At 35.2% G+C, this 17,977-nt stretch overlaps 1 protein-coding gene across 4 annotated transcripts in view; it reads left to right on the top strand.

Moving 5' to 3' along the window:
* Nucleotides 1–17,977, top strand: part of wnt5b (wingless-type MMTV integration site family, member 5b) — a 344,662-nt gene that overhangs the window by 150,519 nt on the left and 176,166 nt on the right. For 2 of the 4 annotated variants that reach the window (XM_051920587.1, XM_028791047.2), the window contains exon 2: nucleotides 14,217–14,325. The exons of the other annotated variants lie outside the window; for them this stretch is intronic. In XM_051920587.1, the coding sequence (XP_051776547.1) occupies nucleotides 14,302–14,325 (24 nt within the window). In that variant the 5' untranslated portion in view covers nucleotides 14,217–14,301. The remainder of the gene's footprint in view (nucleotides 1–14,216; nucleotides 14,326–17,977) is intronic. 4 annotated transcript variants of the gene reach the window in all.

Below are 17,977 nucleotides of genomic sequence, written 5' to 3'. Positions count from 1 at the left end.
GCATATTACGGTCAGTCAGTTTATAAGCTGACAGACTGTGTAAATGTTGAACTATTTGTTTTACCTGTGTGTAAAAACTATTAAATAAAATGAAGCTAGTTGTGTATTTTAATTCATTTTTATTTATCCTGGCAATGGAGGGTGGTGGCATGTTGTATGTTTGTCAGACATGCAAAGTAAAAATTTCAATATACTTTGTATATATGATTTAATGGCAGTTTTTTAAACATGAAAATATTTGTACCTGCAATTCATAGCATAACATTTTCAAACCCATTAAATCTAGTTTGGGGCCACAGGTAAAAAGCTGTAAAGAGACCTGCACAGGACACCATTCAATCACAGAGACTTCTTACACATACCTACACCAAGCAAACCTGACTTCATATCTTTGGGCATACAGAAGGAAAACACACACAGACATAACGAGAAGATGTAAACTCCTCACCGGCATTTACCAGGCTCTGATTTTTGACTCAAGATGTATGATTTATGAATCAGCAGTGCTAACCACCAAGCCTCTCTCCAGCCAATTAAAACTTTTAAATTCAATTTTAGAAAGTTATTGGGACAATTTTTTCTATTGTTGCTCTGTAATATATTGCTTGATTTATATAAGAAAACTACAATATCATTCATACTAGTCAGACTGTGACCCAGACCAAATTGGCAACCTCCACAGAGACAGATAAAAACAACACAATGTTTTATGCCAGGCCAGGAATTTTAATTCACATAATTCAATATTAAAAATATATTTGCAAATAATTTTATGTATTATAGGTAATTTAATAGTAAACATTATTTACAGTAAAGGCTTTATAAATATCTATTTTTATGTTTCATACTGCTAAAGTTTAATTATTGTATGTTAAAAGTGTATATCAGTAAATCAGATATATTGGTAGCATTATGGAGTTTGCATGTTCTACCCGTGTCTGCGTGGGTTTCCTCCGGGTACTCCGGTTTCCTCCCACAGTCCAAAGGCATGCAGGTTAGGTGCATTGGCGATCCTAAATTGTCCCTAGTGTGTGCTTGGTGTGTGGGTGTGTGTGCCCTGCAGTGGGCTGGCGCCCTGCCCGGGGTTTGTTTCCTGCTTTGTGCCCTGTGTTGGCTGGGATTGGCTCCAGCAGACCCCCGTGACCCTGTAGTTAGGATATGGCGGGTTGGATAATGGATGGATGGTAGCATTATTATGATTACTTTAATGAATGGCACTGTAAAAATTGACTTTTTTCTGTATAATTTTTTTATAACTTAGTAAATTTTTTATACATTGTGTATTTCAAGGGCAGCACTGTGTTATGGTGGTTTTGTTTTTGCCTCTAAGTGAGGAGCCCAGGGCTTGTATCCTGGGTCCTCCCAGCATGGAATATGCATATTCTCCCAGTGTTTGCTTGGGTTTCCTCCCACAGTTCAAAGACATGCAGGTTAAGTGGATTGGCATTGCTAAATTAGCCCTGGTATGTGAATGTGTTTATGCTATGACAGACTACTGCCCTGTCAAGGGATTGTTCCTAACCTGTGCTTGCTGGGATAGGCTTCCACAACCCAACTCAGGTTTTAGTGGGCTTAGAAAATTATATGGCATGGTATGCATTTCATAAACACTCTTTTAATGTTACAGAAAATTTTTTTATTTATTAATGCTTCCATCTATCCATTTTCTAAACCCTCTCATCCAGAGTGTAGCTGTTTGGAGCCTATCCTAGCAAGGATCAGAAGCAAGGCAGATACAATCTGTAGACAGGGTGCTAGTGTATCACAGAGTAAACACACACGCACACACACACACACACGCACGCACGCACACGGTCTCACACACACACATATATCAAAGTCCTACGTCCCCCTAACCTTCATCTCTTTTGACAGGGAGAGCAAACTGGAGCACCCAAAGGAAACCCATTCAGACATGAGGAGAGCATGCAAACTCCATGGGGATTTGAACCGCAGTCTCCTTGTTTTGAAGCAACAGCACTATCACTGTGCCATCATGTCTCCCTTATTAATGTTTGTACACCACAAATAGCTCATTATATTACATGCATAAGATAAAGATTCACCCTCTTATTGTAACCCACTCTGGGTATTAGTTAAACAAATTTTTCATTATAATATTCTTAATAAGTTGCAAAAACTTTACATTTAGATATCCAAAGATAAATTTAATGAAAAATCAATAAAACAAGAAGGGTCATTCAGGAATGGATTTATTCTGCTTGTGAGCATGATGAGGCCTTCATGGTGGACTTCCACATTCAAAATAATACCAAGAAAGCAAAAATGTAACAACAGGTGAATTTTTATTAATATGACATAAACTAAAGCAAGCGATATGAATGTAGACCAAGAACACAAAGAAGCAATAATAGAAAAACAAATGCCCTATATTTTCTCTGTGCGCACCTAAATGGCATTTGCACCTAGTTTATTTGGTGAGGTTGCTCGACTACATACCCACCTGAACACTGGCCTTTCTATATATCAGCCATTCAACATTTGACACAAACTGTTATCTTCAGGTCTAGACATGTTTTGACTCCTCTTTGGAGAAACCACTACACTGAATCACTCCTGGGTTCAGGTTTAGTTCCTTCTAGTGGCTCCTAGGGTCTCTGCACACCATAGAAACTATTTTTGGTTGGTACTCTTGGGATGTGGCCAGTTCAGTGGAGTTGTGCTCACTGCTGTTGCCTCACAGCTCCAGGATTTTGGGTTCAGGGTCCTTGGTGTGTTAATGATTGTGCCCTTTGATGGGCTGTCATCCCTCAACCTTCTGCACAGTGCTGTTCTACCTCCTCATTGCCCTTTTTTGGTTCACAAGATAAATGGATGTGGGACAGTGGTTATCTTTTCACCTGTACAGTATATGAATCCTAGTAAATTCTGGTGCCTGCAAATGTAGGAGGTTATGAAAATCGACATAAAAGAAAATTGTAAGCTATGATTCCAAATACAGTTTACCTTTGCTTAAAATGCTGTGTACAGAAGGAATGGCTTTAAATATCCATTCTTAACTGTATACATTTTACCTTCTTTGTAAATAGGTGTGATAGAGTTGTTCATCTATTACCAAAGGGTATATTGCTTTTTCCACAAATATATGGAGTTACAGTTTGTGCTTTGGCATACTTTATGGAGTTTTTTTCATGTTTTTACCCCAATGAGTACTGCATTTTCATTTAAACATGTTGATCTCTAAACTAAAAGTTTAATAGTGTTCTCGATTCTCTTCTTACTTTCCCCAGAAACAAGTACAGGCCTTTGTTTTAAAGATGGACATGTAATTGCCCTATTTGTATCGTCTCTGTACTAATACTTCCAAATAGTAATTTAGAAAATTGATATGAATTGCCTTGTAAATTAATTTTTATACAATTTCAGAAATATACATTATCAAGTTTTTCCAAAATATATATTAAAGTAAATTTAAACACTTTTTTCCTTAAATGTATTCTACAGATATATTTTTACCAGTTGTAAAGAAACTGACTCCAATAATATAAGTGAACTAGACACAGTAGCAGTTTAGTTTTTCGGTTCACTTTGTATTAAAGTGTCTGCTGCACCCCAAGGTGGTCTTTGTACCAATGGATATTACTTCATAATAGTAGTAGTTGCAGTAGTGTCAACTTGTTGCTCACAATTAGAAAAAAATGTAATTGTGTATTAATTAATTAATTAATTAATTCATTACATTTATATAGCGCTTTTGGGTATGGACAATATTAGAAATGTGAGATAGACAAATGTATTTATTTTATTTAATACTGGTATTTCATAGAGGGCATACATTACCTTAAAAGTGGGTTATTTTTATTTTCCAGCCTTTGCAGATTGCCTAATCCTTACCTGAAAATAGGTAACAGAAAGATAAAACACATTTGAGAAAGTTAGTGCTTAGCAGTTTTTGGATGCTGGTTTAACTTATGGAGACAAACAGGTGTTGGGGGCTGATGGACAAGAGTTTCTGGTCCAACAGTGAAACAGGTGTAATGATCTGACCAATCCACTGTTCCACCAATGCATTTTCTGGGACAGTCTAAATACCTTTATATATATATATATATATATATACAAATGCTAAATAAACAAGTGTTAAAATATGAATACAAATAACGGAGCATTATAATTCTTTGAGCATACTACATTATTGTATAGTTTCATTCTGCTTTGGAAGTGCATGTAACAAATGAGTTGCTTACAACACTGCAATACTGAATGTTAAATTAATTTTTAAAGTGTTACACTGTTTTGCATTTTCATCCACTTGTTATCATTTATTGTATCACTATTATTATATGATATGGACATGTACCATTTAATCTTTGTGCCAACATATATATATTGTTTCATCTTATGTCACACAATTCTTACTTGTCTGTCCTTTTTAGATGCTTATCAGTAATATATACCAAATAATTATCTTAGGCTGGAATTTATAAAGTAAAGAATACTTGGAAAAAAATATTTATCATGTTTTAATAAGGGACAGCACGGAAAAATGACAAGAAACTAGTTATAAATTCTGGCTTGGTTATTCTTTCTGTGAAGATATTACATTGTTCCTGCAGTTGTATGAGTTTTTCCAGTTTCCGCCCACGTCCCTAAGAACACTAAACTGTAGTACAGTGAACAAATGCAAGTATGCCCTGTGATGGAATTCTTGCACTTGGTGTTCTGGCTCTTTGCCATTCTAAAATAGAATAAGGTTGTTCAGAATATGAATTTTCTTTAAATATGAAACTGGTTGGATTGCTTTAATAGAACGATTTGTAATGTCTGCATATAAAGAATATAAATACATGTTTAAATGAGTTTCATGCTTTTTTCACATCTTACTCATTTAAAATGCTTGCAGGTGAATCAATGCCACTTCTGTTGGTGACTTTAAATTCATTTCCAGAAAGATGTCCTTTCTCAGCTTTGGGCATGTGAATAAAACAAATAGAAGGATTTCATTGTGGGCAAAATGTGTAAAACCACCATGCAGGGATGCTTTGATGAGCCCTTACAAAGAAGGATTATCTCTCCATTATAGAATAGAGGGAGATGTATTTTTCTTTTAATAAATACATAAATGAAATGTACATACCAAAGCCACCTAGAGCTTCTGGATTAAACTCTGTTTTCACTGAAGCCTAGTTTTCTTTCTTATGTGTCATTACTCCTGCTTTCACCTAATGGGATTGTATTCTAGATATTCAGAAAGTAACTAGTTGGGCTGCCAAGCCTGGGAAGTCATGACAATACAAGGAATTGACCCCTGGAGCATCAGTGCATACACGTAAGCACACACACTTTCATGTAGCTGTGTGAGAGTTGTCAAATTTTCTTCATTTTGCCTTTCTGTTTTGTCAAAAAAATGTAAATACACACAACATTGTCATCTGACACAACTTACCAGTTTTTTAATGAAAACAGTACTGCAGACTATTGTCTCTGCAATATGTATAATCTAGTTTTTTTTAAACCAGTTGCTGTGGTTGTGAAACTGTAGGCTTTGTCTGCTTGAACAAATGTGTCTGTTATAATTTTGCGGTTTAAAATATATGTGATTTCCATCACAGTAAAGCTGGCTTTTTCTGACTTCGACGCAAAATATTAGACCAACATGGGCAGCAATTTGCTTTGCCTTTTTTATTATCACTCTTGAACAACACTTTATGGCTTTAATAAAAATTGGTGTATAAAATATACCAAAATATTTTATGTTGTATCTTTCATATTGAATACAATACTAAAATGTTTTGCTTATGCTTTATACTTTAACTGCACTGCATTAGCTATTCTTTGTTACAGCTGCAGTGTAAGAATGTAAAAAGATTTCGTTAAAGCTTTGATTTCTACTCCCAGACCAGAAGACCACACATAGTTTCTAGCTACTTTGACAGGATAGATAAACTTTATGTATTGTGTCATAGTTTTGGGGGGGGCACTGTGATACAATGGCTAGTATTACAGGTGAACAATTAGTGCTGGTGCCTGGCAGACCCATTGCCCTGCGCTTCAATACTGTGCCTGTTCATTGTCTGTGTTGGGCTTGAAAGTTCTAATTATATTAGCATGGATCTTCCTTCTGCATACCTAAATACTTAAATATTAGGTAACTGTTTATTCAACAGTGGTCCTGTATGAGTGTGAAACCTTCAAAGGACTGCCACCCTGTCCAAGCCTGATTCCTGTGTTGTATGTTATCTTTCTTGCAATGTTTTTCACTTTTGGAGTTATGATGCTTGAGATAATGTAAGATGAAATTGTGAGTAGCCAAACACTAGCCAGATGTTAGCCACACACATCACAAGTTCACTGAACTTGTCAGTGAGAAGGACTGTTGTCAGTGGTGTGTGCTTGAAAATCATCTTAAACATGGTGCTTATAACTATTAAGCTTTGTTTTTGTTCATAAGAAAAGGGTATTACATGACTATGCCCAAATTTTCATAAAGCAATTGGGCATAACTTGGGGGAAGCTTGTACATAGAAATATATATTAAATATATGCATGTAGACAATAATGTATACTTGAAGTTCTTAACTGTCTTTTAAATTCTGATGTCCCCTAAAATCATAATGTTAGATTAAGTGAAAAAGGAACAATTAATCTAACCTAAAAAAAGATTATAAAAAAATCATTTGATTTAGACTTTGAGGGTCATACACCTTTTGGGGAAAGTCAAAGTGAGAATGTCTTGTAATCACACCATAGTCTATTCCCTGCAATTCTATTGTCTCTTTCTATTCTGGTTCACTTGCATGACAGATGAGGAAATGTGGTGAAAATAGCAGAGATGTCCAGTTTTTTCACAGAATATCAAGAATATGAAAAAAATTGGAGTAGGCCTAGTAATAATCAATCACAATTTGTTAGCATAAATGTATTATAATAATGGACTGCCAATAATGCAATATGAACATCCTTAACAGCAGCTTTAGCAAACATACTCAATACAGTACTTAAAAAATGAGCCTTCAATGTTAATTTAGATCTTGACACTTGTATGGTATATTGCTAGGTAAATCATTCCAGAGTTTGGAGGATCTGCCACCTACACAGTTAAAAATAAAGGTGCCAATGTGGTTTTTCAAAGTGAATCATTTCTGGTTCGCAAAAAAGATCCATCCATATGAAGATTCCAGAAAGAACTTTTATTTATTTAAATCCATAACAGGCTCCATTCAGTAAATAACCATGACTAGATGGTAACAGATTTGTAAAATACCAATAGTTCATGATTTTAAATACACTCTCGCTGCACAGAATAACATGGCTAAATCCAGATTGCCAATAAACAACCATTATTTTTAAGAGTGTACTGTAGTTTAATTTATTATTGTAATTGTTACTGATCAGTGTATCATGTCGATCCTTAGATGTTCTCACACTCTTTGGCATTTAATGGTGTGTCCAAACTACTGCAAGTCTATGGATCACCTAGGTCCTTCATCCGGCATATGCTTTTTGACATTATACTTCTGGACTGGACTTAAATGGATGGCTTACCCATATGAACAGCATCATAATAATATGAACATGGGGTGAAATGCTTGTGAATTAAGCAAATGGCCAGGAAATGAATGAACTATAACTGTGGCAACTAACCAGAAAGAATCGTCAAGAAAAGGGTAAAGTTCAAATATCAGACATGTTGACTAACATGATTGTCAAGTTACAAACGCAGGCCAAAATTCTTAGTTCAAAAGGCTAAACACGAATACTAAAATAGAACAACAAAACTTTTCCCTAACCAAAGTACTTTGTAAACAAAGCGTGTAGTTTTCAGTATTTACCCAAAAGCCTGGCTGTTGAGTACCGTGCACTGCCATCTTAAATAAGTTTTCCATGATAACATCTTGCATAGTGACACTAGCAACCACATGACTGACAAAGAGCACTGTTTCTACAAACAACATGGCTACAGCCATGAAAATAAATCCCAGAATGTCAGCACCTTCAAAAATATTTAATTGTAGTATGGTGTCAATAAACTAAGAAAAAAGTAAACCCAAAATTAAAAGAATTGTTAAAATTATTCTGGAAACAAAAAAAAAAACAAACGAATTAATGACACATCATATTAACTTGAACTATTCTGGATATTGTAATTTCCAGTTCTGATTAATGGTTCAGAAAACAGTGTTAGAGATAACACAATAACACCACAATGCATCTTCCTTGTCCTTCTTACAATGCTCTACAATGTATATTTCCTGGCATTACTATGATTAAAAGGTATGGCATATGCAATACATCTCCTTCTTACTAATACTACTACTACTTCTACTACTACTGTAGCTGCTATATTGTGTTTCTCACTCTTTTTATGTGTATTTTTAAAATAATATTTGTATATTTTCTGTTATTTGACATTTGAAAGTATCCTTCTACTTTCCTTTTGTTGTTTGAATGTGACCCATGCTCCACTTTCTGTCCAAGTTGCCTCATTTTCTTGCCCACATGCAGATTTTGGAAGACAGATTACCATTTTCCTCAGCATGATGCCCATAGTTGTCTTCAGCATGCTGTCCACACGCTGCTAAGCACAGTTTGCCATTGGCAGAGTTACACAGACCTGGGTGGTGAGCCCTCTAGTTCTGTGAAAGTAAAGTAAAACAAGGTTTAAATGGGATAATCAGGTCTGTTTTTTTCTGCAGTAGTTTCCTCTCTGAAGAATCTACCTTGCTCGTTATTCCTTTCTCTGTCATATTAGCCTGTCAGAATTTTATGCTAAAGTAAAAAATAAGTAACCATGAAAAATTGCTTAAGTGATCTTGTCTGAATTATTTTTAACGTGTAGTGGTGTTATTTTCAAAGCTTGAATCTTTTTTCAAAAAATTTCCCTGAGAAGTCAATAGAGAAATTAGTGTGGACTTAACTAAAATGATGGGCCAGTGCTGGACAACAAAGGAGAACACGCTCAAATGTGTGAAGGCCAGAAGAGGAACAGAGGAACCAAGGAGCAGAATTTGGTCAGGTGCAAGCAAAGAAACTTATAACACATACAAGGAAGCAGTTATTAACAAAGTATCCACAAAAGTTACTTTAGACTGCAAAAGTTCTTTTTTTATTGGTGGAAAAGATGAATCTCACAAATGGCTAAATACTGTCCTTAAGAATATTAGCTTTGTATTACTACTACACTGTACAGTACTTAACTGGAATCAACAAAGAGCTGGCTGCACACAGTTGGGACCAATCTTGGAATAGTTTTCCACCTTTGCGAGGGCTGAACCTGAACAGGATCTACCCATTATGTTACTATACATGAAGGACCTCCATTAGCATCTAAATTCCTCATCTTACAGAACCTGTCAACCTCTTAAGACCAGGGTTAGGATCCTACAGAACCAGAATAAGTATCTCAATCACTCATCCTATAAAATCTCTGCCCCCTTGGTGATTTCTAGTGTCATAGTAAACCAAAAGGTAGTTTCAGTGAGCAAATACCCAAACTGTATTTCAATTTAAACTTACATTTAATTACAAAGATACCGGGCAAATGTCAAATGTTAGATAATATGGATGAAAACATACAACTTGAATGATTTAAATCACTGTCACATAGCAAGCTTTGTGTCAGTTGGTTAATTGGCTTTTAACTGTTGCAGTCTTTGACTTCTTAGGCCAGTAGTGATACCTGTGGACATTGGGATGCTATTGCAGTGGCTAATCTGACAGGGATGTTGAAGAAGTGCTTTCAAATCATGTCCTTTATATTATGCTTTGGTGGATGATTATGCATGAGTTAGTAATAGTTACATCAACTGATATGTGAAAATCAGTAATTTACAATGCTTTTGTTGCTTGTCAGTGTTGCTACTTTTAGCTAAATGCAATAATGTTGACTAAAAATCCTAGGCACTTATTTCACACCTTTTACAAACACACTGTTTAATTTATCTGAGCTTAAATATTGTACAATCAGTCTATTTGCATACATCCTAATATTCCATTCCTCTTGAAAAACAGATGGTCATTTTTATGAGCTTACTGTCATGTGCTCACTGACCCATCCTTCCACTCCAAAAACATTTCTCTGTTAAGCTTATGTTTAAATACACATAATCAAAAATAATGCTGTGTTTCACTTATGAGCTGTACAATTCAGTTTATACAATTTATTATCTTAAAAGCTGCATTATATCTAAATAGTTGTATATTTCTCACACAAATTAAAGTATTACAAGTCTTACTTAATAAACTGCAAAATGCAGCAATTTTCACTACAATACAGTTGCGTTAAAGATTATACTAACAATGACAAGGCTTTAGAATTCATATAGTGACTTAGTAACCAGCTGTGGAGCATCTTATTACAAATGTGTTTGAAATGCACCTGAGGATAGCAGAGTACTTCTTGTTGTCTGTTAACATCAAGCATGGAAATGAGCAAACATTGGATGGATGCTAGCACATATGACCTTAGTCGTAATTTTAAAAATAAAGACTTTAGGATGTCATTTAGACAATATAATCACTGGTGTTAACAAATAAGTGCACAATATATATTTAAAACTTGAGAGGGACATCACAGGGGTGCAGTAGTTAGCACACTGCCTCACAGTTCCAGAGCAAACATCACTGTGCAATTTCTGTGCCACCTAGAGGTTACTACAGTTTTCTTGCACATCCCAAAGATGATTTTGTTATGATGACTGGCAATTTGACCTGGTTCAATAAGAGTGAATATGCATACATTATTATGGTCTGTATTGGACTGGTGCCGCCATTTGCAACTTTTTTTTTGCCTTGCACCTGGTGTTTCCAGGATAGGCTTGGGCTCCATGGAACCCTTGAATGAAGAAAATAGTTTTCGAAAGTTGATGTACAAATAGGTGTCTTCATGTAGTAACTGAATTTCAGAAATCAGCAGTGAATTAATATATTACACGTGTTTAAAAAAATAATAAAGTAAAAGCATTTTTCATGCTTTGCTGTAATAACTTGCATAGTACAAAACAGTGCTTGGGCAGTAAACAGTGTAAAGATTCTGATAATGAAGTTTATCAAAATTTATTTAACTGAAATATTTTTAGTACATTGAATTATTGAGTAGTATCTGGATAAACTGTTCCTGTTTAGAGTAGTTTTATCATTTAATTTAGATAGATAGATAGATAGATAGATAGATAGATAGATAGATAGATAGATAGATAGATAGATAGATAGATAGATAGATAGATAGATAGATAGATAGATAGATAGATACTTTATTAATCCCAAGGGGAAATTCACATACTTCAGCAGCAGCATACTGATACAAAAAACAATATTAAATTAAAGAGTAATAAAAATGCAGGTAAAAACACACAATAACTTTGAATAATGTTAACGTTTACCCCCCTGGGTGGAACTGAAGAGTTGCATAGTTTGGGGGAAGAACGATCTCCTTAGTCTGTCAGAGGAGCAGGACAGTGACAGCAGTCTGTCGCTGAAGCTGCTCCTCTGTCTGGAGATGACACTGTTTAGTGGATGCATTGGATTCTCTATAATCGATAGGAGCCTGCTGAGCGCCCGTCGCTCTGCCATGGATGTCAAACTGTCCAGCTCCGTGCCTACAATAGAGCCTGCTTTCCTCACCAGTTTGTCCAGGTGTGAGGTGTCCTTCTTCTTTATGCTGTCTCCCCAGCACACCACCGCATAGAAGAGGGCGCTCGCCACAACCGTCTGATAGAACATCTGCAGCATCTTATTGCAGATGTTGAAGGACACCAGTCTTCTAAGGGAGTATAGCCGGCTCTGTCCTGTCTTGCACAGAGAATCAGTATTGGCAATCCAGTCCAATTTATCATCCAGCTGTACTCCCAGGTATTTATAGGTCTGTACCCTCTGCACACAGTCACCTCTGATGATCACGGGGTCCATGAGGGACCTGAGCCTCCTAAAATCCACCACCAGCTCCTTGGTTTTGCTGGTGTTCAGGTGTAGGTGGTTTGAGTCACACCATTTAACAAAGTCCTTGATGAGGTTCCTATACTCCTCCTCCTGTCCACTCCTGATGCAGCCCACGATAGTAATTTAATTTAATTTAATTTAATTTAGTAATAGATCAAAGAATTTATAAAATTTCAGGCAAGGAGAAAATGATTAGGCAGTTGCATCATTGCTTACAAAGTAATTTCCATCCGTCCATATGTTTTTGAACTCACTTCAGTGCTCCAGTTCAGATGACTGCAGTCTATTATCACATCCAGTCCTGAACTGGAAGCAAGTTTATAGCAAGACATACTTCTATACATCATATATGTCCACACTTTATCATTCCAGGTCAATTTAAAGTGACTACTCATCCTGCTGTACACACCCTTGGGATATAGGGGGAAAGTGGAGTACCTGGAAAAAAACAAAAAAAAAACAGAGACACAGAAGCAATGTGCAAAGTCCACACAGCCAGAGATTGGGTTGGGATTAAAACTCTGCCTTTTGAAAGTGTGAGGCATCAGTGCTAATTACTGTACAACCATACCACTCTAAAAACATGAAGTAAATGTATACTCCATAATAACTAGATGCACATTTGGTAAATGTGAAGGATGGTCCAATTTTATTATTCATTTTTTGCCCAAAAACAACAGTATTTAATTCAGTGTAAATTGCTTGAAATCCATGATTAGTGAAAGCAGTACTGCTATTGTTTTTCAAGCTTAGAAAGAAGAAAATGTGAAACATCTTATGATTTGAGAGGAGGTACTAAAAGCTACATGATCATCTTTTGCTGATCATTGATTGAAATGACCATATATTAGCAGGGCTACCTGTTAGTGAACCTAGAATCTTCATTTAATCACTGTGTTCCTCCTATGTGTAAGAATAATTCTGTAAATAGACATTGTGGACTGTTTAGCGGTAGTAACCCCATTAGAGACTGCATGTCATTGGAAATGTGGACTAGTATACTAGAGCCTGAGACATAATTTATAGTGGATTGCTTGATAAGAATATCCCAAGTGCATTATAGTCAAGAGGATATTATGTCTCCAGTCCAGCGTTTTATGTTATCAAAACAAGTGCATATTGTGGTTTTGGTTACCTGGTCCTGTGGACTTCTCATTTAAAAGATAATCCTACTCAGGGATGTTATGATGGGACACGCTGAATAACAACTTTACAATGTATAACATCAACTGAATAAGTGATTTCAGGCATGTCTGCCTTTGACTAGTTCTGTAAATGTGAAATGTGATTATGGAGATTGTGAGATGTTATTATTATCATCAAAAATTATTCTATTAATTATGCCAGATGTAGACAGGTGTGGTTTTGGCAATGGAAATTTAAGTAAGACGCTTGTATCTTGTCAAAGGGGTAATGTCTTCAAATCTCTTAGGCACTAGTTGCTAGTAGGAAGGAGGAAAATACTCTGTATTTATTTATTAGAAGGAAAAAATAAAATATACATTTTTGGCATTTTGTATTTTTGGGAGTGAAAGTATTTGCCAGCTTTGCTTGAAATTAAACTTGTAAAGATGCCTATAGTATATTTACTTCTGTTGAGTAAAAAATGTTCTTATCTGTGTTACATATAAATTGCAATACTGACTGGCCTATTAATGTAAAAAACAAAGCACAAGGACACAGTTTATACAGTCCTCAATATGTGCATCTGAATAAAGTGCTTTAAGAACTCTTCTTTTAAATTGTGATTCTAATGAAAAAAAGTATGCATGTGTTATCAAGGCTAATTCATAAACTATATAATTTTAATTAATAAACCTTGAATGTGCTGTGTATTTGTATTTTTCATACGGAGTTTGTATTTTAAGTACAGTATATTACATGGGTAAAGATGTACGGTAATATAAGCTATATAAAAATAATTTGATTCACATATATTGAATTTTGGCCCACGTAGATGCCAACTACTCCCAGTACCTTGAAAAGACAAATATTATTGAACACTGTGTTTTTTCTTTTGACAACTCGGGAAGTTCAGCTGCATGGAAGACTTGAGACATGAGCTCAGAGGACAGGAAGGCTGACAACTAAAGAAAGTGAGTGAGAAACTGAAGTCTGAAAGATCAAAATGAATGATATAAATTGGAAAGGTGTTGGTTTGAGAAAGAGTAGGTACATATAGCCCATCTTATTTTATATATTTCAAATTTCTGCACTTAGTTCAGTATGCTCTCTCCAAGAAGGGACCTCTTTTTTTTGTTTCTTAGTTGAGCATTTGAGGTGCTGTTCACAGCCAATCTCCTGGTTGTCTGTTTCAGTCTCTGCATTCAGAAGCACTCTGTGAAGATCCAACTGTGAAGACCCAACTCATTAGAAGCTGAGATTCATTCCCTTCACTCTTTGATGCTGCCTTATCGTCGTTTAATGGTAAAAATCTTGTTGATCTTTTGAATTGATAGGAGTATCTCTTTGCAGTCTTCAGTGCATTTTGTGTTAAGTGCTTTATTTTATTGCATGTGCGGACTAATTGAATATAAAATTCATAGATGGGTGTTGTTGTTTTTAAATTGTTATTTAAACTAATTTTATTCTTGCTCTGAGAGATTAAATATAGGTAAATAACAACGTGAGGGATTGAGAAATAAAAAGGCAGTTTACTATATGCATCGGAAAACAAAAATTAGTGCAGATATTTGTAAAGAAAAGATATATATAATTTTAAAGCTGAAACAACATCTATTGATGTGAGTGAAACAGACAAAATGGTGGTCTTTGTTTTGGACTGGAATGCCGCAAATGAAAAAGCATCACTCAGTGTAAGAGTTCCAGAGAATGAGCTCCATAAAGTCAAGTGGTCACTCATTGTTAAGAGTCTTGCAGGCAGACACACAGTACTTTGTAGTGTTTAATTTTACAGCTTCTTAACACACAGCTGTGGCTCAGAAATTGTTGTTGAGATGCAACAAATGTAATCAGGCCATTCTATTTGGCATGTAGTAGCAATCGTATTTTACCCTAAATGTTTTCAGTTTGTACTTCTTTAACAAAAGACAGTAATTTAGAAAAAAAGTTAATGGTAGCATGAAAAGAATGTCTTCTGGTGATTTACTATATTATTATTTGGTGGGAAAGAGAACTGAAGTTCTTTTTGGAACTAAGTAGCGAATAAAACAAGCTTTTTGGAATCCAAGCTAACTGTTGACATTGTCCAGACAGAAAATACTGAAATATCAGTTACCTATTTAACATGTGGCAGAAGTATTGCTTTATGTTTTAGCTCTGCTACTATTGATTATTTAATCTTCTTTTGTTTGTTAGAGGATGAAATAAGATCCAAGCTTTATTATAACTCTTTGAAATGTATCTGGTCCTTTTGTTTTGCTTGAGCTGCTTGCTCATGTCGATGGGTCAAAAGGGCCGTTACCAATTGCAGGGGCAATTATAATCTTAGCGTCTCACAAAGCCAGAGGAGTGATTTCCAGGTTTTTATAAGAGTGAACAAAAACTGCAGTATGTTAGTAATGCATTTCTGTCTTAGAAAAAACAACCATTTCCCATGCTCCTTATTGTAAGGTTAAGGAAACTTTCACAGCTCAGCCTTCTTGTAGAGTAAAATAATTTTATCAATGTGGATACAATTGTGTAGAGAATGTTCATGGATAAAGTAACCAATTAATTTTACAGTTTACAAAAATACTGTAGAATTACCTAGCAATAATCAGGTATCTTAAAATAATATTATTGCACACACACTTTTATTAATCAGACATGGCACAGACCTTTTTCACATTACATTTTAATATAAAGATTTTAGAATGTGTCAAGTTAGACTAATAAAAATAAAAAAGTATACAGCTTTAGAAAACATAAATAACTGATTATAACTGATCACTAAAAAAAGTTATTTGTTAATATTTAAACATGGCAACAAAATCCTCACATGTATGATTTGTTTGAAATTTTTCTGATCTATAATAAAAGTATTATAGAAATTCTACATTAAAGAACTCAACAAAATGTTGAGAGCACAGTTATGGAGCTTTTACAAAAGGGGTTTTTGGTTTTAGAATTTTTACACCGTGATCATAGATAGATAGATAGATAGATAGATAGATAGATAGATAGATAGATAGATAGATAGATAGATAGATAGATAGATAGATACTTTATTAATCCCAATGGGAAATTCACAATTGTGACATTGTTAATAAGAGCTATGAATTTGCAGCTTTAGAACCCCATTTACTCGAAAACACTTACGTGGCTCTGATAATTGCTATGATAATGAAGCCCTGTAGTCTGCAGACTTATCACTGGACCAAGCTGAAATCATATCTTAGGAATGAGGCAGATCTTTGGACCAAACTGAAATGAGCTTTTTAAAATACTCTGAAATATCTTTGTTGCAAACTAAATTGCTATAACTTTTATAAATGCTTGAAGAATTATAAAAAAAATTAAAGCACTGTATGTGCAGTTTAAAGAACATAGAGTATACAAGATAACACAGTATTATTTGCAAAAAATGTAAGGGTGATTTCATTTTATCTTTGATAAAGACAAATTGTACAGGTACAAACTTTAACATGTTACAGTAAATACCTTATGAAAGATTTGTGAAGTAAGAACCATACACCACCTTGCAAGCCTCTTGTGAAGTAATTTCTGTATCAGGGACCTTTTCATATATCAGAGCATAAGAGCTGCTCTGGTTTAATTAACTTATTTGTGGTCGCTGTACATTATTTTATAATTTTAATGCCATTGTGTTTTCCATGTTCTTCCTAGGATTTGTTATTTCTTCATTACTGTTTTTTTTGTGCTGTTTTAATCCAAAAGGTTTTTCATGAGTTTTCTTTCAGTTTATTAATGTATAGAATCTTACTTTCTTTGTAATGTATATTGCACATTGTTGCTATTACTGCTGGCATGTAAGTAATACTTCTGTTATATAACATTTCCATAAATGACCATTGACAACTAAAGGAGGGCAAAATGCAAGAGTTTATTTAGTGTTCAGTGATTATTATATAAAGGGTAGAGATTACCGAATACTCCATGCAACAAAAGTGTGCTTCCTCAGACAGAGAGAGAGTTATATAATATGAGCATGTTAGAACTTAGAATTAGCTAACCAACAAGTGAATTTCCATTTTAAAAGAAAGTTTTGACAAACGTAGCATAGCTACTCAAGCTGCCTCCTTACTTGCATTGGTAATTGAATAGTTATCACATGAGAAATTACTACTCATAAAAGAACAAATGTCACCCAGACTAATCTTTCAGGTCTGTTAAGAGTCAATGGAAATTTTGTAAGTTAATTGTGCTTCACATACTCTGCAGCTTTCAGTTAATTTCGGTTAAACCATATAGATAGATAGATAGATAGATAGATAGATAGATAGATAGATAGATAGATAGATAGATAGATAGATAGATAGATAGATAGATAGATAGATAGATAGATAGATACTTTATTAATCCCCAAGGGGAAATTCACATACTCCAGCAGCAGCATACTGATAAAAACAATATTAATTAAAGAGTGATAAAAACGCAGTGCAAGTTAAAAAATGTAAGGTGGAGAGTGCAAGGCAGGTATAACAGTCAATAACATTGTATAATGTTAACGTTTACCCCCTGTGGAATTGAAGAGTTGCATTGTGTTGGGGAGGAACAATCTCCTCAGTCTGTCAGTGGAGCAGGACAGTGACAGCAGTCTGTCACTGAAGCTGCTCCTCTGCCTGGAGATGATACTGTTCATTGGATGCAGTGGATTCTCCATGATTGACAGGAGCCCGTTCAGTGCCCGTCGCTCTGCCACAGATGTCAAACTGTCCAGCTCTGAGCCTACAATAGAGACTGCCTTCCTCACCAGTTTGTCCAGGTGTGAGGCGTCCCTCTTCGTTATGCTGCCTCCCCAGCACACCGCCGCGTAGAAGAGGGCGCTCGCCACAACCGTCTGATAGAACATCTGCAGCATCTTATTGTAGATGTTGAAGGATACCAGCCTTCTAAGGAAGTATAATCGGCTCTGTCCTCTCTTGCACCAGTATTGGCAGTCCAGTCCAGTCCAGTT

Source organism: Erpetoichthys calabaricus, chromosome 1 (genome assembly GCF_900747795.2).
Source record: "Erpetoichthys calabaricus chromosome 1, fErpCal1.3, whole genome shotgun sequence".
Taxonomy (NCBI): Eukaryota; Metazoa; Chordata; class Cladistia; order Polypteriformes; family Polypteridae; genus Erpetoichthys; species Erpetoichthys calabaricus.
This window is presented reverse-complemented; position numbering and strand designations above follow the sequence as displayed.